Source organism: Mustela lutreola, chromosome 14 (assembly GCF_030435805.1).
Source record: "Mustela lutreola isolate mMusLut2 chromosome 14, mMusLut2.pri, whole genome shotgun sequence".
Lineage (NCBI taxonomy): Eukaryota > Metazoa > Chordata > Mammalia > Carnivora > Mustelidae > Mustela > Mustela lutreola.
Window position 1 is genome coordinate 6,606,562 of NC_081303.1, and position 27,284 is coordinate 6,633,845.

Sequence of the window (27,284 nt, forward strand, 5' to 3'; positions counted from 1 at the left end):
ATTGGTTAGAGGACACAGGACTCGGGGAATTCAAGAGCGAAGAGATTTGGACAGTGTCTCCACACGCTGGTACATTTCCAGGCAACCACGGATCTTCAGATTAAGTGATTTCACTACCTTTTACCTGCAAGCCTTCTCTGTGAAGCAGTCAACCGGACAGAGGACCTTTCACAAACCCCTGCCGCTGCCCCTGCCACGCCATCCGCACTGCAGGGCGCTCTATGGGTTGACCCACCTGTTGCTGTAGCTCGTCTTCCGTTGGAGGTTTCGTTTCCGGGGTGGGGGTGTGGGTAGGGCTGTGACTTCTGATGTCATTTTGTAAACCATAGACAGACTGTATTAAAGTAAAAAAGAAATACGTGAGGATAAAGTACGATTTATAGTCGCAGACTTTCTAAAAGGTAATTTTTGTGTCATATATTCAGCAAGGTAAGTCAGAGCTTTGCTGCATATTTGATGAAGCTTCTTATTAAAATTCAAAGGCACTGCTATCATAAATATCATATGCATATAAAGTAGGAGCACAGCTCTTTGAAAAAATATGTGGTTAGATGATTAACTCTGACAGAATAATGGATCATATGGAAAGAATGAGGTAAGTCTGATAATAAGATCTGGGGGTGGACTGAGTGTGAACTCGGGAACAACGACTCTATAGAACATTTAGTAAGTATTGATTTCAGAATAAAATAGGGGTGGATATAGAATAGAGTAAAAATTTAATAAGCCAAGAGAAAATGAAAATAAGTTGAGTTTTACAGAACGGAACACTGAGGCGAGAGACTAGGTTAACCATTCCCTTGCTGCGTTAGTCTCTGCGGGCGTGATCAGGCCCCCAGAGCGCTCCGGCTCTCCCAGCTCAGCGCGGGGATGTCTCCCTCTCCACTCCGGCCTTGCCATTTGGTGCCACCGGGTGCCTTTTGCAAACATCAGTGATCCTGAAGGTTTCGCTTTGGAATTCTTGAGGCCCCAGGGCTGCTTTTGTATCTTGTCAAAAGGTCAAACCTACTGCTTAGGAATATTCTTTTTTGAGAAGGACCTAGTACGGGGGCGCCTGGGTGACTCAGGTGGGTAAGCATCTGCCTGCGGCTCAGGTTGTGGTCGCAGGTCCTGGAATTGAGGCCAGAGCCCTGGGTCAGGCTCCCTGCTCAGTGGGGAGTCTGCTTCTCCCTCTGCCCTTCCCCCTGGTCATTCTCTCTCTCTCTCTCCCTCTCTCAAATAAATTAAATCTTAAAAAAAAAATAAAGACCTGTTCTTAGGAAGAGACTTAAAGAGACAAACAAAACAAAAAAAAAACACAAACTTCAATGTCACATGTCAACTCAAGGAGAAGCCAAATAACTTTTTCTTTAATATCAAAGAATTACTGTTTTAAAATAAAGGATTTAATATGAGCTATGGGGCACTGTTTCTTGGGACAGGAGGATGAAAGATAAGGCCATAATAAAATTTCATGAGGCCACAAAATTAAAGGTACCAGATAGGTTTGGAAGAAACTCTTGAAATCAGAAGAGGGTAGATCTGCGTGTTCAACCAGGCTGGTTTTCAGGCTCACCAACTTCACTAGTATCTCTGAGTTCACATGTGTTTTGTTCTGGACCTATTTTCACTCAGACTCTATCTTTTCTTAATGTTCACCTGTTGGTTCTCTACCTGGACCCTCTGGATGGACTTGATTTCCCTCTTGGAACTCCCCATTACTTGGCTCCTAGGCTTTCTTCAGTAGATGTTGGCTCGGCTTTACCTTACCTGAATCCACCATTGCAGACTGTCTTTGGTCAGTCTTTCAATCTGCCCTCTCTTGACCTAGCCTCTGAGAACCTCTGAGAACTCAGGGTCTATCACTGGGCAACAATTTCAGCCCAACGAGCAGCACATACGCTGTGAATTAATTATTCATAGGACTGAGCTGAATGGCTTAAATTTTTTTTCTTTCATTCAACCTCTATTGAACACCTAGTATATATTAGACATAATGCTGAGCATTTGGAATATAGAAGTAAACAAAGATATGTTTTCTCCTCCATTAGAACTCACAGCTTAGTGGAGGGGAAACATGTTACACAAATAATCACACAAACAAACACACTACTAAAACTGTGGTAAGAGTTACGAAAGAAGATAATAATAGGAGCCCAGGGCCTGAAGTACAGGAGACTTAATTTCCACCAAAGAAACAGAAAAGGCCCATGTGAACTACTGATAGTCATATCTGAACTTTGAACTCTGGAGTAACTGTTGAGGTTGATTTTTTTTTAATTAGGCAAGTGAAAGAACACCAATTATTCAATAATCGTAGACAATCAGTGTGGACATTTTCAGTGGTATTACATTAATTTTTGATAAAGAAAACAAAAAGACTCTAAGTCTTGAACACTGCCTTCTTATTTATCTTCATTTAATTACTTAAAGTTCTTAGTAAGAATCTACACTCAAGCAAAAAATGCTTATAAGGTAAGAGCGTGGACTGTTTTAAAAGTAAATATTTGGTTAAGATTAAAAATAATTAAAAAGACTGCCAGAAAAATTCTGCACTTTATGGTGTCATAGAATTAAACTGATCTAGAAGCTATCTTCTGTCTCCACATTTCTTGGATGGTTTTGGTATGCATGCCTCGCACACTGGCTCAGGGAGGTCCATGTAAGAACCGAGTCCCTGGGAGGTGGTGTTGAAAGCAGCCCTCCAGCAGCCTTGCTAAGGGTTGTGAGGTTACTGTGGCATTTCCTGTTTCAGGCAGGTAAACATCAGCAGTTCTCTCTTTCATCAGTCACGGTGCCTTTCATTTTCTGGGGACCAATGATAGCTTTTAACTTTGATTCCTGGCCACCGTGAAAATGGCCATGAATAGTGAAGTTTTATGTCCACGGCTTATTTTAGGGACAGAGGAGGGAAGGCAATCGATCGTATCTTGGCAGACAAGTTCTGAGGATCACTGAAATGTAAAAGGTTTTGAATTTCTTTTTTTAGAAAAAGGAAATCTATTAAAATGTTGACCTCGAGTGGGCGGAGTAGAGCCAGCAACAGGTAGGACTGGAGGGGAAGGACATGACATTCTCTCAGTAGGGAAAAGAAAATTAACCAAGTAGGATCCATTTTGAGTTGTTAGCAAAGCTAATCACCAATCAAGATGCTCTGATGTAAGGAGTACGTCCGTTTATTTAAGTTCAGGGCGCCTGACCCCGTGTTTCTCACATGGGGTACCATCCACATGAACACTGCGTAAGTCCTTCGTAAAGTGAAACCGATGCGACTTTCTTCAAAACCTGTTCATAGGTCATTTCCTTCCCAGCTTCGAGGAAGTCGAAGAAAACGCTCTCCGACTTTCATCTTTGGCGGGCGGGGCGGGGCGGGGTACTTGAAACCAGAAAGTAAAGAGTACACAGGAAGCGTTTAAGCCTGCCTTTGTGGAGGGAAATCTCTGGGACCTTTCCCGCTGCTGGTGGAGGGAGGGATATTCTTGTCTTCCTTCTGGATTGCTCAGCTCGACCAGAGAACAGATCGTGACCACGCGTGCTGCTGTGTGGAGAAGCCGGTGCACAGAGAGGAGGAGGCCCAGGCGAGTGAGAGAACCCTGAGGAGTCCCTGGGTTGTGGCTTCCGGGGCTGTTCACTGTCCTGCCGCCTCCCAAGGGTTTAGAATATTCCCGGAGTTTTGCTATATTGAGCAGCAGAGCGTTGCCTGCCACTTGACTGTACTGCTTACTTAAAACCCTTCTGTGTTACTCTAAGGCACAAGTCATTTCTTCTGTTAAAATTAAGCTTCCACATTATGCATATACAAGTGAGAAAATGCCAATTTTTTACGTATCAACAGCTTTATGTATAAATAGCCACTGCATTAAAAGCAGAAAAACCAGACCTTTAGTCATGAATTTCCTACCTGTTCCTCCAGAATGTGCCCATTAGCTATTACCTAAAATATGAAGTGTCTTAATGTCTAAATGAAAGTGACAGAGAAAAGAAAAGTCATGAGACAAGAAACCGCTTACTTTTGTTTTGAAATATGGGTCCTGAAGTTGTAGGAAGCAATCCAACGTGTGCGGTTAGTCAGGTACATACAAGTGCCTTTCTCCTTTTCCTCAGGTTTTGTGTTGTCCTAGGGCCCCTCTCTCTACTGTCCTACAGAAGGGTCCATCCTGTGACAGTCAATTTTATGTGTCACGCTGGCGGGGCCGCAGTGCTCAGATATTGCCTCAAACCTTATCTGGATATTTCTTTGAGGATGTTTTTGAATGAGATTAAAATGTAAATCAGCAGACTCTGGATACAGCCAATAACCCTCCATAATGTGGGTGGGCCTCATTCAATCAGGTGAAAGCTTGGACACAACACAAAGACTCCCTCCAGGCCAGAGGGAATTTTGTCAGCGGACAGCAATGCTTCCCTGGGACCCTAGCCTGGCCGACCTCATCAGGTTTGGGCTTGGCAAACCTCTACAACTGCATGAGACAATTTCTTCAAATAGATCTCTCTCTCTCTCTCCCTCTGTCTGGCTCTGTCTTTCCCTCCTGCCCCCTCTGGGGAACCCCGACTGACACACCACCTGCTTGACCTATTATAATTAAAGTTTTAAAAAGAGACTGAAGGAAATCCGGCACACGGCGGCCCTTACCATTTTGCCTAGATTAGGCTGATTTCTCTCTGGCGATGCTACATTATCATTCCTTCATAGAGACGTTAGGAAATATATTCCGCCTACTTTTTGTATTTTAGTAAAGACAGATTTAAAAAACTGACAGATCCTAAATACTTAAAAATATCTCAAATCAGATGTACTTCGAAGCCTTCTTTTCACATTTGATAAACATATTTGAAATTCAACAATTAAATATAGTATCCCAATCCCTGGTTTTCTTGAGGTACATAGGCTGGATTATTGCCTTAGGGAGTTCCTGGGTCCCTTATTCTTGGGATGATATATAATCTCGAGAAACATTATTCCGGCTGACTGCCAAAGAAATGAACAGCGGCTCTCTCGCTAAGGCGAGCATCTGCTGGCACAACTGAGTGAAGATCCAGGAGTTGCACCTCACCAGCAGAAGTTTGAGACAGAGCGCGGTCACACCACGAGGAGCATGAGCAAAGGACAGTCTGATTCCCTGTGGAGGGCAAAGATGGTTTTCAAGGACAGGCTGGCCTCTGCCATTTCTGGCTAAGGCTTGCAAGCCCACAGAACTGCCCTCTCCACAAGAACAGAACTGTGGAGACTTCAGGGGATGGCGGGACAGTTTGTTGTCTGCCATGGACTTTTTGGTAATAAAATGGTGTGGTGACTTAGAATCCCAAATCATTCAGATTCCTTTGGTAACATGCTATGGGCTGAGTGGCATCCCCCTGAAACTCATGTTGGAATCCTACTCTCCACTGTGACTGTATATGGAGATGGAGTCTATAAGGAGGGAGTCAAGGTTAAAGGAGGTCATCGGGTAGGAGGGCCCTAATCCTATGGAGCTGGTGTCCTTACAAGAGGGACAGACGCCAGAGCCGTCTCTGCCACGTGAGGACACAGGCTGCATGAAGGCAGCTGTCCACAAGCCAGGAAGAGAGCTCTCACCAAAAACCCAACTTGATCCAGGACTTCTAGTCTCCAGAACTGTGAGTGAATCAATTCCCGTTATGTAAGCCACCAAAGTTGTGGCATTTCGTTCTGGTCACTTGAGCAGACTAATAGATGCCACTTAACACAATGGCAGGGTTACAGGTGTAGAGACATTTGTCTGCTTGTTCAGTGTGCCCACTCCCATGAGGCCATGAGCTGTGGGAGCACAGTCATGCCTGTCCCCCTTACCATCGAGTATCTGAGAACCATACACACTTGGCATAACATAGAGCCTTGTCACATCCGCTGGGATGGGTCATTCCAGTAATTAAGCAAGTAGGAGTTAATAGAGCAGTGGTCCTAATTCTACAAGACAAGCCAGTAGGGGACTTAGAGTCCCATGACCTTCTATGTAAAATAACATGATTTGAGAAGATTCTAGAAAATTCAACACTTCTGACTCTGAGAAACTATAGATATATCTCCAAAAGTTTAAAAAAAAAAATCAGCATCCTCCAATTGTTGAAGACAAGGGAATACACGCGACTTGCTGTAGCATTCTTCAGGATTTTTTTTATCTGGGCCTGCGGTTCTATCATTATTGATTCACAGGAAATCAGACCACAACTGAGACAGAGCCCAGCGAGTCCGTCTCAGCAGAATTCCACCTTGCTAGGCCTGATGGTTTCCCATCATTAAGTGAGGGCTGATGGGTGTAAGCCCACCATTGCCAACTAAAGCTTTTCAAGTTTTCAAAAAGCACGATGCCGTGTGTAGCCCTGGTAAGACATCCGTACCATGTACCATTAAGAACACGGTGGAAATGGCGGCTTGATTATCATTAAGTCCTATCTGTCATCCACATGCTTTCTCTTCCGAGTCAGAGCCCATCTCACGTGGTGTCTGTTAGGAAAGCTTGGCAGAAGTAAGGTATTATGAGAAGTAATTCTTCAAAATTCGGAAGCAGTTTGGGGGGCTAAGGGTGCTTTTTGGAGATGGTTACAGCTCTGAATGCCGTTCCTCAGCACAAAACCAGTCCCCATTGGGCTGAGGCTGTGCTGTGCACAGAGCATGGAACTGCGCGTGGCCGGCCACAGGAGAGCAGGGCCGACACGCCTGGTTTGGTCTGGCTTTGCCTCTCTCTCTCGGAGAGCTCCTAGGGGAAAAGCTTTGGAGCGCCACACCTGAGTGGGTTTAGTGGCACTTTTCCTGTGGTTTTTTTATCCTGACATCAAGGTAAACTGGCTTAAAAGAAAGCAAAGTTACTTGGATCATATGGGGGCCTCTGAAACTGATGTTTATATTTCTAGGGATGCAAGGAAAAACACAACAAGAAATAAGACTACAAAAAAAAAAAAAAAAAAAAAAAGTTTCGTGCCTACTGGAAAACCCTAACGCTATATAAGGAAAAAGCCACAAAAAGGAAGGTCTTGAGCTTTGTGGAATGCTTTAATCCAGTGGTACCAACTCTGTTCTGCGTCCTCAGCCCAGAAATTCTTACTTTTCATGGAATGAATAAAAATGCTTTCTGTGTGTATGTGTTACTTTAAAATATAGGGAGTTACTACTGCTATGTATTTTCAAGAGATTATTTAAAATGCCACAGAATTTAGGATAGCTTTTTGTTTGTTTGTTTTGTGTCCTCTCACATAACACACACCAAATGGACATTCAACAATTATCTTATGGTTGTGTTACAAAATTCCAGTGTTAAAAGGGGATCCTCGTAAAAACCCTATAGTTATATGTCTTTATCATGGCCCTTTTCTGCTCATCATTTTCTCTAAAAATACCCTTCTCTCATCCATACCACTTTTTCTCAGATAATCTCCGTCTGCGTTTCCTCATCCTCTGGGCTCTGAAAGAGAAGCCTTTCTCTGCTGATGGTCCTTCCCTCCAACGGAGAGAAGATGCGCCCTCAGCATCTTTGCCCCCATCACAGCGACCTGCGTCTGCTGGAGCACCATGATGGGAGACTTCCTCAGGCCAGGCGGACGGGCACACGACCAGGGCTCGAGTTCCCAGATTTTCTTCTAGCCAAGGAACAAGGAAAAGCAAGGAAGATGCTAGAGATACTCCATGAAGTGGGCAAAAGGTTTTCATGACTGATGTCCTCCAAACAGTACGACCCACACCAAGATCAGCTCAGCCGACACGAGTCTTACCTTCCGTGTTTTGTGTGGGTTTCTCATTCTGGATGACTTCTTGATGTCCACTTCAGTGGTATTTACACATCCGGGCTGGAGATGGAGAAACAGAGAGACAAAGGAATCTTTGAGAGTGAGGTTTTTCATCCATGGCGTTAACGACTTGCCGTCCACGTCCCTGGTAAGTCTTTCGGCAGACCCATTAAAAAAATTCATTATACTCTCACTCCTTGCAAAAAAAGACCTCAGATAACATTCTCGAATAACATCCAGAAACAAAAGAAATGCATGGGCTTCGCCCATGAAAGTGGTTGTTGACATTAGAAGTTGCTAAGTCAACAGACTCAGAGCAAAGGTGTCCAAAGATTAAGTGGATGATAGCCCAGCTGGTACCCACACAGCCCTGCTCAGATGCCCCTCTGTGTGAGGTGGCACTGTTAATGAAAGGCTGTTTGCTTCCCAAGTTGGGAAACTTACCATCCGTTGACCTAACTCAAATCCCAGAATGAATATTTTTTTTACAACGGTTTGTGAAATCAGGGTACTAGAAATATTAGTAATATTGATTAATATTAATGATAATTAATAACAACATTAGAATTCATTAACAGTTCATAATAATTAACAACAGTATTAATAATAATTAATAATAATAGAATGGGAGTGTGGGCAGCCTGCTACTGGTTCTCTGACGACCTCAAGAGGATCATTTTGCCGGATTTCTTGTTCTGTTGCACAGAAAGAGAGAGCGGTAAAGCTTCCTTTGTGTTTGCAGGAGGAGGGGAAGGAGGAGGGAGAGAGCAGGGCGGGGAGGGGTGAGAAGGGGAGGAGAAAGAGCAGGGAGGAGGGAGAGGGAGGGGAGACAGAGAGGACAAATCAGGAAAAAGAAGAAAGGAGGGTCAGGAATACAGGAGACCCTCTATCTAGAAAGGTCCTCAGATATCACTTGGTCTCTAGAAGTGACCGGAAGTAAGTGGTTATATAGAGACTGTGTTTCGCCGGCTTGCAAGTCCTGGCACCTGCTACGGGGATCTCTGGTACTAGTCAAAGGTATTAGGTCGCACAGCTCTGCTCAGTTTCTCTATTTCCCCCACCGACGGCAAGATCATGAACACGTCAGATACACTTCAAAGTGACTCCAGAGAAACTGTGAATGTGGAGAAAGATTTCTTCATCCTTGGGATGTTGTGGGATGGGGAGGGGTAAGGCAGCGCTGGTGTGAGGCCAGAAGTAAGCTGTTCTCCACCCTCATGGCAGGCAAGGGCACGGACTCTGTTATAATGAGGACGTGGGGCATGTTCCTAAGTCACACTGTCCTGACAGCACAGCCACTGGGACAGAACTCCACTATAATAGTGTACGGCATAGGGAAGTAGGCAAGGAAAGCCTTTTCTCCCGATTTTTCTCCTTATGTATGTTGCATACGAACTATATATGCCACAAACACAGAAATACACACACACACACACACACTCTGTACTAAAATCTTAAATAAATGACAAATTTGGTTGCGTATCTAGACGGACACAGCTGGTTTAGCACCATGGTCTGCTTGGCCGTGTGGGAGGAAGGGCACCCGCGTGGGTGGGCTGGATTTACTGACACGGAGCCTCTCACTTTAGCTACCCCAGCATCAGACTGATGGCGATCTGATATTCCAGTGCGGTTTTTCTATGGCTGGTTATGGCCTGAGTATTTTTTAAAAGACCGCCAGTGATTCTCTTATGCAGCCAGGATTCACAATCATTGATCGAGAGGCAGCAAAGTCGTGTTTTGAAAATATTACAGCAGTATTAAAGTGTCTCCATTTCCTTGCAGATTTCCATTTCCGTGCAACCTTCCACCTGCAAACCTCAGTCCACGAGGAGGGTGAAGCACTGAAATTCTTTAAGCTCGTACCGATGCATCAAGGGCTGAGTGGGCCAAGACAGACCACAGGGATCTTCTTCTCTATGTTAAGAAGGGGGATAAGGAGGGTGTGGTCTGGAGGAAAGGGAAGGCCCGTCCTCCCATCGGCTGGAGAAGAAGAGACCATTTATTACTTATCGAAAAATATTTATTTCTGCATCTAGTTGCCAGACTTCGCGATAAATGGTGAAATACAAGGACGGATGTATCATCTCCTAATGTAAGAAGGATACTAAAATGCGAATGAGCTCGGTGTGGGAGCGCAGGACTGGAGAGAAGCGGGCGTGGGCGTTACGCAACAGAACGTCTCATACACCCCTTATTACGGCCATGCTCTTGGTTCTCACCAACATGGCAGATAAATATTTATATTTTTAGTATTTGAGCAAATTCGATCCCTATAAGAGCATGTGGTCTTTGGTTATTTTAAAAAGGCAGTCATCCTTTTAAGGCATATATAACTTGCACCACTAGCTGGCACCAGATCCACGCAAAATGTGATGCCTAACTTGGTTTTATGCACTACTAAACACAGCTTCCCAATGAGATATAAATAACACAATCACTACCGAGTAAGCACTCCATAAAGAATGTTCAAATATGTACTGCTGGCCAGGTATAATACGAAGTTCACAGTATCATTCGATTTAAGGAATAATAATGAAGTAATATTTACACTGGCCTGGAAAAGAATCGTAACTTATTTTGAGCGATCCAAAGGTATATTTATTCAACAGAATTCAGCTATGCTGTGACAGTACTGCAACATTACTTATCAAAAAGTTGAATTTAATGCCTTGGAATCCATTCCTGAAGTAGCAAAAGGATCACATTATTGAGAAATATTACTGCGATAGCGTTCATGTCAGTGTCTTAATGAGTTGCAAAGCAGAGCTGAAATTTTGGTTTCATCGCTGATTTTACTTAAAGGAATCTGAGTACCACTCAGTTCCTGTCATGGCAAAATGCCATTATTAGTTGTGGCAGAAGGCACACTGTTGTCAGGATAACAAGGAAGACTTAAGGACTCTTCAGTGAAGAGCAGCGTGAAGAGACAATCACGGAAAACCACTTTCTTTAATTCAGTCCCAGTACCTGAAGTGAAATTGGGCAAAACCATGTCCTCAATGACAGATGAATGGAGATTTAAGAATGAGGTGGCAAACAGAACTGATAATAAGAGAGATCCATAGTCCTGGAAATTAGGAAAAAAGATACGATTCTGGGAAAAAGTGAGGTTTTGAATATTGAATTGAAATATTTTGAATAGTTATTGGCTCAAATGTGATTCAGTTACTGGGGAAGATTTGCCATTTTGTAACACAGAACAAGTTTTAAAAGTTCAATTCATCATGTATTGTACCACAGTGAAAACGATTCCTCACTCTTACATAAAGTGATTACAGGTTCTAGAGTGTTCTACTTCAGGATATTTTTTTTAAACATCGAATTGAAGCAGGGCTTACTAGATGCTGTATGTGCAGGAGGTTGTTTAGGGTAACTACTCTGGAATCCCTTCCATTCAATCTCCTCTATAATATTTACTCGCTTGATTACTACTCAGTCTTATTTGTGCGACACAGGTTCTGGATTATCTAGTTCCACTTCGGTGTAGGCTGTGAACAAATTCTGGGAGTCCACCGAGAGAGTGAAGGCTCCAGCAGCAGAGGGGAGGGAAATATACCACGATGACTTGGAGCTGTGGACAGTGGTCAGGTAGAAACTGCAGCTCAGGGTAATGAGCTAAGGGAAGTCTACCACGGTAACGGTAAGGTAAGCCTACAGAGTAGTGGAGGTCATAAGGGAAGTGACTTGATATGATTTGTATTTTAAAATAAAAATTAACAAAAATTAACTCCAGACAGATCACAGACCTACATGTGAAATGCTAGCTTGTAACCTCCCTAGAAGATAAGCATAGGTGAAAATCTAGGTGGCCTGAGTTTGGTGGTCATTTTTTATATTCAACAACAAAAGCACAGTCCATGTGAGAAATCACTGGTAAGCCAGACTTCACTAAAACGAAAAACTTATGTTCCATGAAAGATAAGCCAGACTGGGAAACAACATTTGCAAAGGGTATGTCCAATGAAGACAAGCATATGAATATACAAAGAACTCTAAAAACTCAACAATGAGAAAATGAGCAACCCAATTAAAAAATGGGCAAACTGTCTGAACAGACACCTCACTGAAGAAGATACACACATGGCAAACGAGTGTATGAAAAGATGGTACACATCTTGTGTCATTAGGGAATTGCAAACTAAAGCAAAATTTAAATACCACTACACACTTACTACAAGAGCCAGGATCCAGAGTCCTGACAACATCAGATCACCAGGGCCAGAGCTCTCATTCCTTGCTGGTGGGAATGCAAATTGATATAGCCTTGTAGTGGAGACCCTAATAGGTTTTTTTTTTTTTTTCTTTTTTTGTAATGTAAATGCCTGATTGAGTCTTTGGTGAACTAGCAACCAACCTGTTCAAAGAGGTACTCATTTCAAAGACTGCTATCTCAAAGCAATGCCTCTTTAGCTACACCACTGGATAAAGAGCCAGGCTGCCTCCCACCTATGCTTTCTTTGTTTTAGAGAGCTTGGTTGATCTCAACAACGGATCATCTGGGCTACTTGTTTTTGTTTTATTTTTTGCTCTTCCTCTTTCACTGCTTTAAATCCCTGCTCTTATGTTTCAAATTCACCAGTAAAGAGTGCACCTATGGAGCCTTGGGCCCTCACCTAGACCCTAGTAAAAGCAGTACCCCAGGCCTGTGTTTTCCCCTCTCCCCTCAACCTCATTAGGTGGCCCCATATGTGCTATGTAATTAACAGGTTCTATAAGTGGTAAACCTTTATTTAAGTCTCCTGATAGCTGTTGTGGAGGGGCAACTTGCAGGAACAATAAGAACCATGGGCTGATCTAACCACAACACTGGTTATTGACAGGCTGAGACCAGCACAAAACCAGCCATTCTGGAAGCTATTTTGCAGTTTCTTACAAAACTAAACCTTCTTTTCCACCTGATACAACAATTGTGCTCCCTGGTATTTATCCAGAAGAGCTCAGAAAGTATGTCCTCAAAAAAAAACTGCACACGGATCTTCACTGCTTTATTCAACATTGCCGAAACCTGACATAGGCAGTAGGTGAAGGGATAAACGAGGTGTGGCATGCAACACAACCGGAGGTGTTTGGAGCTGAAAAGAAATAAGCAATTAAACCATGAAAAGACATGGAGGGATCGTAAATGCATCTTGTGAAGTGCAAGAAGCCAGTCTGAAAAGGCTACACTGTAGGATTCCAATTATAAACATTCTGGCAAAGGCAAAACTATGGAGACAGTAAAAAGATCAGTGGTTTCCAGGGGTGAGAGAGAGGGGTAGATGATTTAGGCAGAGCACAGAAAATTTTTAGGGCAGTGAAACTACTCCGCATGATACTATAATGGTGGATATGTGTCATTATAACATTTGTTTAAAGCCACAGAATGTTCAACACCAAAAGTGAACCCTAGTGTAAACTGTGGCCTCCAGGAGACCATGATGGGTCTGTGCAGATTTATCGATAACAACAAAGGTACCACTGTGGTGAAAGATGCATTTTGAGGCTAGAATCAATAAAACTTGCCGATGGGTTGGATCATAGAGCACAGTGAGGGAAGGAGAGTCAACGGTGACTCCTAGTTACCGGCAACTGGACGAGGTGGTGCCATTTATCGAGATGAGGAGAGAAACCAATGTAAACACAGACAGAAATCAAGGATGGCTCCTGGATTGCCTTTACATACAATTTGAGTATTTTTACTGATTTCTCCAACTAGAATAGAGCTCTTTATGCAGTCACTGTCAAGAGTCATGACTCAGAAGATTTCAACATTAGTGCTTGTGCAATAATCTGGCCCATCCTTTTGTATCTTTGACCTTTGGCATCACCACTGGCAATAAGAGCCTATCATTGAATATGAAAAATTCATATCTGATGGGTCAGTCACAGAGAGCCTGGTGGAGCGCCAGCCCATTCCTCAGAGTCTCTACTCTGCTTCTCCAAACTCTTCTCCCGTGCATTCTACCAGACTCAACTAATCTCTTCTGATTGACATCAGACCATTTCCACTTAACATCTAGGAACTGTCTGTTCATCCTTCCATGATAGTCACTTTTTTTGTAGACTGGTAGCTGCCACACAGGCCCAAGTATACTCAGACTGTCACAGTTCTCACCAGGCTACTGAGAGGACTCGAACTAAGTTTGCTATGGCTTCTTTGTCATCACTGGCATTACTCATGCTTCATGTTCAGCCTTTAAATACTTAAAATATTTCCAGCTAGAGTTGCTTCAGAATTTAAAAAAAAATCACTGGGCAGAGGTTGAATAAAATATGAGCTCCTTCAGGAAGTGACAGGGTCTGAGGCAGGTGTGCGTGAACCCTGCTTTTCTGTCACACTTGGGCCTGCCATTCACACAAGTGGTTGATCTCCTTCCTTCTCTGGTTTTATGTTTTGTTTTGTTTTGTTTTGTTTTTTCTTTATAAATGCTGGTTGCAATTTGAGGACATGCAAAGATTTTTCAATTGTGGGATAAAAAAGACCCCTCTGAGATTGAAAACACACACCCCAACTTGCTATACACTGGGGAGCTCTGGGTTGGCATTCAGGGCACTTTCATAACCTTCAGTGAAGTGGCATTTCAGTTGGCATTATCTTGCTCTCCTTCTGGGATCTCATTCATGGGAAGGTGAGTAGTGACAAAATTTTAGGATTCCTGGTCCATAAACTTCATATTATTAAGTGCCTTAGAACTTTTGACTTTAACTCTTAAAGTGTTTGTTGAATGTAGGCATGAACATGGAAATTGCTCTAGCATGAAAGTTAAGAGCTACAAGGTAGGAAAACGGATCAGTTAACTGAACTGGTGAAGGCAGTTTTGTAGACTATTACTGTTGTTGGTACTGGTGATTTAATGGCATGCTGTGACCAGTTTAGAGAATCAAATAAAATTCCTAATAATATAAACAACTCACAGTAAGTTCAAAATGCTTATAATAATCGTTAACACAAATCACAGTGGGGCACATAGAAAATAACAAGGGTTCATGAAAATCAGTGGACATTGGAAGTGGCCTTGAATTCAATAGCTTGTGAGGCTCTGAAGCCATATATTCCTAAATGGAAAAGAGGCTTACTTCCCTCTCCAGGCAAGACACACAGAGAAGGGCTATCTGTACCACACACCTCAGCTCAGCAAGACCTCTATAAAGAAGATGAATTTCAAAGACACGCTCTGTTGCATTAAACTTGATTTCCAAAAGTAGCAAAAGATAAGCATTTTATTTATCTTGTGGTGTCAGAAAAGAGAAGTTCACATACAATTATTTCCCAGATTACATTATTTATCACTCAGTGCCAAAACTCAATTTTATTTTCACCATTAGAAAAAAGGATCTTTTAAAATAATTCCCACATACCCTGACATTCTTACACAATTATACCTGAAATAACACAATCTTTTCTTGTTGATTCAAGGTCATTTTTGAGAATGACACTGTGCCATCTTTAAGACAGCAATGCCTATGAGGCCAGATGGTCCTAACTCTTAATGATTTTGAACTTTTTCTCATTTTATGCCATTTTTTTTTTTTTTTAATGCCTCTGCCTTCTGCCTGTCAGTAGTCGGTTTTGCTGGTCTCAATGTCCTTGTCCCCAGTACCACCCCATCATCCTCTAATCTGTTACTTGGGTTCTGACAGGGGTCAGGAAGCCAGACAAATACTTCCTGCAAAAACATGGTGTCTAACATTTTAGCAAATGAACCAGTCAAAGCACCTGAGTTAGAGTGTGGGTGTTTTCACAATTTCTTTGGGTAAAACTTGAAGAGTTTATTCCTGGCTAAATTTTGGAGATGTGGGGAAGGAAGTATAGGAATGGTGACGACAGAAATGTAAACAAGTTCTCATGCTATCTCCCGAAAAACTTACAGGACATAAATATTTTACAAGCTAACTGAGTGGATCAGTGTAGATGACAGGAAACATCTGGCTGGAGTTCTGAGACAGGGGACCACACCGGGAGGGGGAGCTTGTGGTTCATTCTGTGCTCTCAGGGGCAGGAGGAAAACCTCAGCGCAGGGGGAGCCTGGGCAGCACGCTACAGAAGCGCCTGCCCCAAATCCTGCGAGTGAACAATCGTGGACCTGCTCTGTCCCAGCCACCCGTGGGGAAAGTGTCCCAGACGCAGCTCTAGTTTTAGTTCAACTGCTGGGAAAGGGCACTGGCCGGCCGGGAGCTCCTCTCGCTGCCCCCACCCATCACTCATCGCCTCTGCAGCAAAGGCCGCCACCATCCAGGATGTTCACGCCGTGACCCGGGAGTCATCATGGCACCTCGCCTTCCCTTACTTCCCACGTTTCATTGAACAGCAAATCTTGTGCACTTTCCCTCTAAATACATCCTGAATTTATCTGCTCCCCGTGTGCCACCAACCTGGTCGAAGCTGCCATTCTCTCCCACCTGGCCTGTCCCAGCGGCCTTCTCATTGGTCCTCATCAACCCTTTCTCGCTTTCTCAACTCGACTCCCAGGCTGCTCTCTGCGCAGCAGTCACACTGACCTTTTGAGACTAGAGCCACGTCATTATGCTCTTCAGACCTCTGCACACGTCTCCTCACATTTCAGATACGAGGCAAACCCTCTGCCATGTCCTACAAGGTGCTACATACACAGCCTCTGCCTTTCCAACCCCACTTGGTACCTCTTTGCTTCTGCTCATGTCACTCCAGCCTCACTGGCCTTCTTCCTGCTCCTCCCATGAATCGGTTTCTTCCCTTTGGACTGGCTGCTGCTACTGTCCCAGTATTCCATTCTGGTCGAAGAGAGGCCTTACTGGACTACTTGGCCTCCAAACCCTCCCAATCATATCACCCTGGTTTTTTTGTTTTTTTGTTTTGTTTTTGTTTTTGTTTTTAATTTATAGCACTTGCCTCTACCTGGAATGTTCTTGTACATTATATTTATTTTTTCTCTACCAAAAAGCAAGCTCCTCAAATATAGGGACTTTGTCTGTCTTGTTTAATATCATCACCAGAGACTGAATTTTTCTGTTACCTAGTAGGTGCTTAATGGATATTGAATGAATAAATAAACAAATGAATGAGAGAAACCATAGATTATATGTAACAGTTATTTCTGAACACTACTCTTGTTCAAAATACAACATGAGTTTTATTTACTGTGTTTTGGTATATTGTGCATGTGTGCTTGAGAATATTGGTACCTATAACTTAACTTCCAGACCAACTGGTCATCAACTATCATTATTATCATACATTAATTGAACAGGAAACAATGGTTTCAGTTACACTTAAAAGAAATATTTCTGGTACAACAAAATTTAGCTCAAATATTTTTTTTCCACTTGAAATGTAAGTAGTCCATTGCTTAAATGAGTAAATATGGCTAATAATTTATTACTTCCAGATTTTACAGGGGTTGAGTACTTAAAGAGCAGGAGGACACTGGGAACTTAAGAAGCCTGAGTTTCAGAGAAGGCAGTATGAGTGAGCTCCCCTGCCCCTGCATTTATAATTTTGTTTCAGACTATCTCCATTTTGACCTACAAACATTCAAAGACAAATAAAAGCTGTGCTTCTCTGCATTTTGCCCACCTGGATGTTTAAGGCACACCAGAGTTAAGATAAAACAACTGAACTATAGGACACAATAGTACATGTCATGAATCAGTTTTTGGTTTTTAAAAGCATGTGGGTTTTTAACAATATAAAGTCATTCAAATGATGAATGGCTGATATCCAATGGCCTACTACAGATGAAGGGCTGATACCCAAGATCTATAAAGAATAGAACAGACACTTCTCCGAAGAAGACATACAAATGGCTAACAGGCAAGTGAAAAAATGTTCATCGTCATTAGCCATCAGGGAGATTCAAATCAAAACCACATTGAGATATCACCTTACACGAGTTAGAATGGCCAAAATCAACAAGATAGTAAACAACAAGTGCTGGAGAGGATGTGGAGAAAGGGGAATCCTCTTACACTGTTGGTGGGAATGCAAGCTGGTACAGCCACTTTGGAAAACAGTGTGGAGATTCCTTAAGAAATTAAAAATAGAACTACCCTATCACCCTGCAATTGCACTACTGGGTATTTACCCCAGAGATAGAGAAGTAGTGAAAAGAAGGGCCATCTGTACCCCAATGTTCATAGAAGCAATGGCCACGGTCGCCAAACTGTGGAAAGAACCAAGATGCACTTCAATGGGCAAATGGGTAAAGAAGATATGGTCCATATACACAATGGAGTGTTATGCCTCCATCAGAAAGGGTGAATGCCCAACTTCTGTGTCAACATGGATGGAACTGGAAGAGATTATGCTGAGTGAAATAAGTCAAGCAGAGAGAGTCAATTTTCACATGCTTTCACTTAACTTACTTGTGGAGCATAAGGAAGAACATGGAGGACATTGGGAGAAGGGGAGGAGAAGTGAGTTGGGGGAAATTGGATGGGGAGACACCATGAGAGACTGTGAACACTGAGAAACAAACTGAGGGTTTTGGGGGGGTGGGGGGCTGGGTGAGCCTGGTGGGTATTAAGAAGGGCTCATATTGCATGGAGCACTGAGTACGGTGCATAAACAATGAATCTTGGAACACTGAAAAAATAATAAAAATAAAGTCATTCAATCCATGTACATGGGGTGTCTTTCCATTGGTTTGTGTCTTAAATTTTTCATCAATATTTTGTAGTCTTCCACCTCATTATTTAAGTTCATTCCTAAGTATGTTGTTCTTTTTGTGTGTCCTGTTATAAGTGGAATTGTTTTCCTAATTTCCTTTTAAGATAGTTTGTGGTTAGAGATTGGAATCCTTGTACACTGCTGATGAGAATGCAAAATGGTGCTGCCATTACAGAAAACAGTATGGACATTCCTGTAAAAAATAAAAATGGAACTACCAAAAGATCCGGGTATTTAACTAAAACAACTGAAATCAGAATCTCAAAGAGATACTGGTGCTCTCATTTTAATTGCAATGCTACTCATAGTGGTTAAGATGTAGAAACAATCTAAATGTCCCTGACAATGGAAAGATAAATAAATTGGGTAAGTACATACAAAAGAATACTGTTCAGCTTTTAAGAAAGAAAGAAAGAAAGAAAAAGAAAGAGAAAATCCTGCAATGTGTGGCAACATGGATGAACCTTGAGGTCATTAGGCTAAGTTAAATAAGCCTGACAACTTAGAAGAAATGGATAAATTCTTAGAAATATACAATATTCCAATACTGAATCAGGAAGAAATAGAAAATCTGAACAGACCATTTACAAGCAACAAAACTGAATTGGTAATCAAAAACTACCAAAGAATAAAAATCCAGGACTTTTGGACTGGATGAATTCACAGGTGAATTCTATCAGACTTAAGAATTAGTACCAATTCTCCTCAAACTATCCAAAAAATTGAAGAGGAAGGAAAACTTCCAAATACATTCTATGAGGCCAGGATTACCATGATACCAAACCACACAAAGACATCACAAAAAAAATCTACAGGCCAATAACCCTGATGAACATAGATGCAAAAATCCTCAACAAAACATTAGCAACCACATACAACTATACATTAATTATTCATCATGATCAGGTGGGATTTATTCCTGGGATGCCAGGATAGCATCAATGTCACACACCACACACACCACATTAATAGAATGGTAATGTCACACACCACATTAACAGAACATAAGATAAAAATCATACTAATTTCAATAGAGGCAGAAAAAGCATTTGACAAGGCTCAACATCTATTCATGATAAAAACTGTCAACTAAATGGGGCTAGAAGGAACATACCTCAACATAATAAAGGTCATCTATGAAAAACCCATGACTAATTTCCTCTTCAAGGAGGAAAAACTGAAAGCTTTTCCCCTAAGGACAGAAAGAAGACAAGGATATCTACCCTTGCCACTTTTATTCAACATAATTCCTAGGCACAACAGACAGAACAAGAGATAAGAGGCATCCATATTTGTAAAGAAGAAGTTAAACTGTCACTATTTCCAGATGATATATTATACATATAAAATCCTAAAGATTCCACCAAAAAGCTACTAGAATTAATAAACAAACTTAGTAAAGTGGCAGGATACAAAATTAGAAATTGGTATCATTTCTACACACTAACAATGTAGTTGCCAAAAGAGAATTTTAAAAAACAATACCACTTACAACTGCTGCGAAAAGATTAAAATTCCTAGGATTAAACTTAACCAGAGATGAAAGACCTGTACTCTGAAAACTAGAAAACACTGATATAAGAAACTGCAGAGGACACAAATGGAAAGATATTCCATGCTTATGGATTCTAAGAATTAATATTGTCAAAACATTTGTGTTCCCAATAGCAATTTACAGATTCAATGCAATCCCTATCAAAATATCAACAGCATTCTTTTTTTAAAGAATTCATTTATTTGACAAAGAGACACAGAGAGGGAACACAGGAGGGGGAGTGGAAGAGAGAGAAGCAGGCTTCCCACTGAGCAGGGAGCCCAATGCAGGGCTCAACCCCAGGACCCTGGGACCATGACCTGAGCCAAAGACAGATGCTTAACAACTGAGCTATTGAGGCACCGCCAACAGCATTTTTAAAAAACTAGAACAAACAATACTAAAATTTGTATGGAACCTTAGAAGACCTTAAATAGTCAAAGGCAATCCTGACAAAGAACTAAGCTGAAGGTAACACAATTCTAGATTTCAAGATATACCACAAAGCTATAGTAATCAGAAGAATGTGGTCTTGGCACAAAAGTAGACACACAGATCAACAAAGCAGTATAGAGATGCCAGAAATAAACCCACATTTATAAGGCTAATTAATCTATGACAAAGGAGACAAGAATATACAGTGGGAAAAAGATAGTGGTTTTTTTTTTTTTTTCAATAAATGGTGCTTGGAAAACTGGACCACTTTCTAACACCATAAACAAAAACTAACTACAAATGGATTAAAGACCTATCATGAGACCTGACATCATAAAAATCCTAGAAGAGATCACAGGCAGTAATTTTTCTGTCTTCAGCTATAGCAATATTTTTCTAGATACATATCCTAAGGCAAGGGAAACAAAAGCAAAAACAAATTATCGGGACCACATCAAAATAAAAAGCTTTTGCACAGCAAAGGAAACCATCAAAAACCAAGGAGCACTCTGTTGAAAGATATTTACAAACAATATATCCCATAAGATATTTACAAACAATATATGCCATAAGAGATTAATATCTAATATATGTATAAAGAATGCATACAAGTCAATGCCAAGCAAAACAAAACAAAACAAAAATCTCATTAAAAAATGGGCAGAGGATGGGGCGCCTGCGTGGCTCAGTGGGTTAAGCCTCTGCCTTTGGCTCAGGTCATGGTCCCGGGGTCCTGGGATTGGGCCCCGCATCGGGCTCTCTGCTCGGCGGGGAGTCTGCTTCCCTTCCTCTCTGCCTGCCTCTCTGCCTACTTGTGATCTCTCTCTGTCAAATAAATAAATAAAAATCTTAAAAAAAAAAAAAATGGGCAGAGGACCTGAATTTTTCCAAAGAAGACATGAACGTGGCCAACAGACACTTGAAAAGTTGCTTAACATCACTAACCATCTGGGAAAGGCAAATCAAAACCATAATGAAATATCACCTCACACCTGTTAGAATGGCTAAAATCAAGACAACGAGCAACAACTATTGGCCAGGATGTGAAGAGAAAGGAACCTTCATGCACTGTTGGTGGGAACACAAACTGGTGCAGCATTGTGGAAAACAGTACAGCAATTACACTACTGGGTATTTATGCAAAGAATAAAACAACATAGCATGATATATAAACTTGTGAAATTACTAAGTTGTACACCTGAAACTAATGTAACATTGTGTATCGGCTATTATATTAAAAAAAAGACAAATACAAATAAATTCATAAATAAGTCAGTCATGGAAAGACAAATGCTATATGACTGCACTTTTATGAAGTATCTAAAATAGTCAAATCCAGAATCAAAATGTGGAATGGTAGTTTCCAGGGGCTGGGGAGAAGGGGAAATAGGCATTTGCTAATTATCAGGCATAACATTTGAGTTATGGAAAAAGAGTAAGCTCTAGAGATCTTATCTCGTGTTAAGTTTCCTTACCAGAAGAAAAAGTTAGGACAAAATGTGAATTTTAGGCATAGACTAAAAGAGCTTAATTTCCAAAGGACCCATTCTCTTACCACTGCTCTCCCTTGCTCTGTATTATGGGATTGAAGATTAAAACCCTCTATGAATGGAGACGCCTGGGTGGCTTAGTTGGTTAAGCACCTGCCTTTGGCTCAGGTCATGATCCTGGGGTTCTGGGATTGAACCCCATATCAGGCTCTTGACTCAGCAGGGAGTCTGCTTTCCCCCTCTGTCTCTCTCCCCGACCCCTAGCTTACACTCTCTCTTTCAAATAAATAAATAAAATCTTAAAGAAAAACCTTCTATGAAAAAAATCTGCATTCAACATGTAAAGGAACAAAAATAATACAAATAAAAGTTCTTCCATGTGGTGCATAAACAATGAACTGTGGAACACTGAAAAGAAATTAAAAAGAAAAAAATTCTTCCATGGTGGACTGTCTACTTTGTCATTTTCCAAACATTATCTCACTTGAGCTCTGTAACCATTTTATAACCTACACAGGTCAGCCACTCTGAACCCAATATTTAATGAATCGCAGTATCAAGGACCTGCACATTACAAGAAGGCATCAGTCTTCATCTGGTCAAACCTAGCACCCAATTCATGATTTCTTCTCACAACTTCTATGACAGGACCCACTCAACCTTAGCTGTTTCAACGGGCATTGCTCTTTCCCTAAAATAACCCCATCTATGGCATGCTCCTTAGAATGCAGAAAACCTTTTAATAAGTCACTTATTTAAAGAGTTAGGCTATGTTTTAAAGTGCTACTACTACATGAACAGAAAACAACATGACTACAAAATAGTTAAGATCACGGGCTCTGTATTTCTGGAAGATAAGGAACCCTCCCAAGCCTGGGTGTCTCCTCCTACCTAGCGCAGGTAAGAGCAATGGTACCAAACTCTGTTGTACAATATACTGTGTGCAAAGCGGAGACATATTCCTGATACCTGAAGCACATGTTAGCTGCTATGATTATTAGAAGTAAAGTCTGACATACAGAAAACAATCACATAGCAAAGAACTGGGTCTTTCAGACTGTTTATCATATTTAATAAATACACGAGTGAACACCTTTTTGGGGTCTAATTATACGGTGGTGTGGAGGCAGTTCACAATCCTCCACCGCCATCAAGTCAAGCACCAGATTACTACAGTTGCGTTTCACTTCCTCAACGGTCGCTTTAACCTTCCACTTCTCAAAGGGCTAACTTCTAACATTTGAAAATATGTACTGACAAATGTCTTCATGTTGGAGCCTGTGATGATGAAGCGTAATTTGCTTCAAAAAAAAAAAAAAAAAATTCCAGTTTTTAACTGTGAGAAGGTACCTAAAATGGTTGAGGGGAAAGAGCAGAGCTGAGGAGAAATTTTCTAGAGCTTTCTCGGTTTGAAAGAGAATTTACTTTTTTTTTCTTCATTAATTTAGATTGTTTTCAATTTTAATTTATTTTTCTCAGGAAAGCAGACTTTGTGTGAAGCAGACGCCTGGTGTCAGAATGAGAGAACACAGCCTTTCTTTCTTTCTCTCTCTCTTCTTTCCTTCCTTCCTTCCTTCCTTCCTTCCTTTCTTTTTTCCCCAATACAATTTGGGGAAACTGTATCTGAGGAAAATCAAAGCAAGAGCAAAAACAAAGTCCTCACAATCACTGCTCCCCATGGGATGGGAATTCACGCGGCTGTCAGCACAGGCAGGTCGAGTCTCGCTTCGTGGGCTCCGTCATCCCTTCACGCACTGTGTGCCCCTGTGTGTGTGCATGTGTGTGTACACGCATGTTTTTAGCTTGTGAATTTCATTTGATTTCGAACTTATAGAAAAAAACAGCAGAAAGTTTCCCAGATTCTCCAACAATTTTTACTCCATTTCTGTCTATAGTAGAAGATTACCTACTGACCCTTTCTGTGGCAAACAGGACTGTACCTCCTGTTGTGGCAGCAGCGGTCCTAGACGTTGGCTTCTGGAGCGCGGGGCCAGCCTCTTGGACCACTGCTTCCGCGGCGGGTTTCTGCCCAGCACTTGCCCAGACCCCAGGAGGTACAAGATAGCATGGGTCTTTGGGAGCGGAGCTCGCCTCTCCTCATGTCCCTGGGATGCTGGCTGCTGGCCTCAGGGCCTTGCTCCCAGTGTCACCCCAACCCCACCCGTAGCCTCATTATTTCAGAAGGAACAGGACAGAAATCAGAGCGCATTTCCAAAAGCTGCCAACCCATGCGCTATAGAAACACCAACTTAATAAGGGGGAAAACAGTTTTTATTCTCACTCTACCCAGGGCTCACATAAATAGCATCAGATATTACATAATAATAGGACACTGTATCTCCAAATCTATTCAGGGATGGAAAGACCAGACAAAGGATAAAAGATGTAACCAGAGAGCAAAAAAGAACCGTTTCACTCACAGGGAGGCTCAGGATCGCTACATTGTCAAAATATTTTCTAATCCAAAGGAACAGACCAGAATAATAGAAGCGCTGTTCTTTTTTTTTTTTTTTTTTTTTTTTCAAAACACAAAAGGAGATTTAATTTTGGACAAACACATCTTGGATTTTCTAAAATGGTTAAACGAATCCGTAGCTGGATCACCGACTATGGGCAGAGGAGGCGGGACCGTGAGGAGAGGCCTGTTTGCATTAAGGACGGAGAACTGCCTCATTTCTACTGACTTCAGTGTAATTCCTCACGGACACCCCAGAACCGACCCTGCCCAAAGTTACAAGAGGAATATCGCTATCGCTGAGACTTTTCAACAATATTGGGAAAGGTATCAACTTTCTGCTACAAAACTCCAAATGAACATACGAAACACACACACACACACACACACACACACTCTATAGATTATTAGGTTCAAGTCCAGAATTTGCCCTGCGAGTTTCTAGGTTTGATATCTGTCGCCCTTACACCGCACTTTCCATGCTGTTTCCAGCAGTCTGATATGGCTGATAATATTGAGTTCCTCCCCAGAGACGTTGTGACAATGGACCTATGGTGCCATCTGCCTGCCTGTGATCCAGCGAACATGCCAGGCACAAACCCTGAATCTCAGGAAACAAACCGAGTTCTGCTGGAGGGGAGGGGGGGGGGGAGGGTGTTGCTGGCTGATGGACACTGGGGACGTGCTATGGTGAGTGCGGTGAACTAAGACTGATGAGTCACAGACCTGTACCCCTGGGGCAAATAATACATTATATGTTAATTTAAAAAAAGAATGGAATCTTGCCATTTGGGACCGATGGGGATGGAGCTGGAGAGTGCTACACTAAGCAAAATCAGTCCGAGAAAGACAAATACCGTGTGATCTCACTCCTATGTGCATTTACGAAAGGAAGCAAATGAGCAAAGGGAAGAAAAGAAAGGGAGGGAGGAGGAGCAAGAACCAGGTTCTTGACAGAGACCTGATGGTTGGGGGCGGGGCAGTGGGTGGGGGATGGGCTAAACACGAGGCACCTGCCAGGCTCAAGAGACTGCCCAACAAAAGGAAAGTTCAATTCATCCCTTTACTGCATTTCACTAGTATATAAAAGAAAATCTATCTGATGGGCACAAGCTGGCCCTGATGTCATAAAATAGCCTGACACATGTTAGGAATTTACAAAGAAAGCCTGAAAAGGATTAAACAGATGGCATGAGGTGTTGGAGCAACGGCCAGGCTTTTCGTCCCAAGGAAGGACTGGAGGCTAAGCCCTATGGCAGGTGACAAAACTCAACTCCTCAGAGTCTTGTTTGTAAATTGAGGACAGTAATTACTCCCCCTACAAAATCTCTGTGAAGAATTAGTGAGGTAGGAACATAAAGAGCTTTTGTGCAAAGGCACTGCGCAGTGTTCTGACGGTCACTGACAGAAGCCCGCCGCAGTGCTGCCCCCTTACACTCCTTAGCGAGGACTCCACGTGGCATGGATTTTTACACGTGTCGGTTGAATCTGTCCATCTGAGCAGAGGCTCAGCTTGTACCGCCAAGTATCTGGCGCTCACAGACAACGCCAGCAATCGATGAGCTTTGTGACGGCTGACGACAATGTTCTTTTGATTCAGACCTGGTCCCTGATGCCCTGGTTGGTTCGACTATCAGAGCCCTGTGACCGCAAAAACCTTTGGGCCTTTTAAGCCTGTGTGTCCTGCGTCAGTGTGTTGACTGTCATCCAAAAGGGTGTATGCAGGAGAGGGGCAGAGCGCGTATTATTAATTCACTCGTAACAAACTACACCATTGAGTGTCCACTACGTGCCTGGTCCTGGGCGGAGCATAGTGGGGGACAAGCTAACTGGAGGAGTGAGGACTCTGTCCTCTTATGCGTGCCACTGCCTGCCTGCCTGCCCCTTCCCAGTAATAAAAGTCACTTGTATAACGTGCTTTCCTACTCCTCTTTAAAGTTTTATTTTGCTCACTATTGTAAGAGAGATGATCAACTCTCTTTTAAAAATGTAAAAATTAAAGTTGAAAAAATTTAACTTGTTTCAAGGTTAACATGGGTCATAAGTGCATTCTTTGGTTTAGGAATTACACCTTCACGTTCTTCCTCGGGGGATCTGCAAGGAAGACACTTGGCACAACTGGGAAAAGTCTGTATGGTCAGCCTTCCCCCGCCGACCTAGAGCCCCGTGTCTCCACCTCTTACTTAGAGGTCACTGGAGATGGTCCCATCAGCAACTGGTGAGGGTCACCCATGGCAATGACCGGGATTTCACTCGTGCTAGTGTCTGACCTAGTTTACTCTCTTCCCCCCAATTTCCAAATTCTTCCCGTTGGCCAGATTCCACTGTGGTTGTCATCCTCCAAGATGGCCCCTAGCAATCTCCTCTTCCTGGTGTTCACACCCCTGTGCAGTCCTCACGCTGCACCACCATTGGTCTGTGTGACTGAGAGTCTACGGCAGATGTGATGATATGATACTTCTGAAATCTGACTGCAAAGGAGTGCAGTTTCCAACTTAGGGCCCTCTTTCTCTCTTGGGCGCCATGGGGAAGCTATGTCTTGAGTACACTTATGTAGAGGTCTTTGTGGTTGGGAACTGGAGCCTCTTCTCCAATTGCTTCAGATGCCTGCCGTCCTGGTCAACAGCCTGGCTCCAACCTCATGGGTAACCTTGACTCAGAACCACCAAGAAAGCAACTCCCAGATTCCTGAGCCTCAGAAGCTGTGTAAAGTAACAAATGTGCATTGTTTTATGCTGCTAAGTGGGGGTAATTTGTTATGCAGCAGTACATTTACTCTAGCTTCAAACCTCAAATCTAGCTCTTTGGATTCCCCAAAATCCTTGGTGATTCCACTGGGTCAAAGTTATCTGCCAACTTCACAACCTTACCCCTTGTGTTCTTGTCTCCCTTCAAGACCATGCTGGCTAAAAGAACTTGAACCACCAATTGTTGAACAATGACTGCGTGCTATGCACATATAAGCAACTTGCCTGCTTTATCTCAGCGCATTCTCAAGGGACTTTGAGGGAAGTATTACTACCC

General features: G+C 42.4%; 1 protein-coding gene across 7 annotated transcripts in view; it reads right to left on the reverse strand.

Moving 5' to 3' along the window:
• Positions 1–27,284, reverse strand: part of RGS7 (regulator of G protein signaling 7) — a 501,886-nt gene that overhangs the window by 27,791 nt on the left and 446,811 nt on the right. For all 7 annotated transcript variants that reach the window (XM_059145951.1, XM_059145947.1, XM_059145950.1 and 4 more), the window contains 2 exons: positions 7,705–7,779; positions 236–334 (listed from right to left, as the gene is read on the reverse strand). In XM_059145951.1, the coding sequence (XP_059001934.1) occupies positions 236–334; positions 7,705–7,779 (174 nt within the window). The remainder of the gene's footprint in view (positions 1–235; positions 335–7,704; positions 7,780–27,284) is intronic.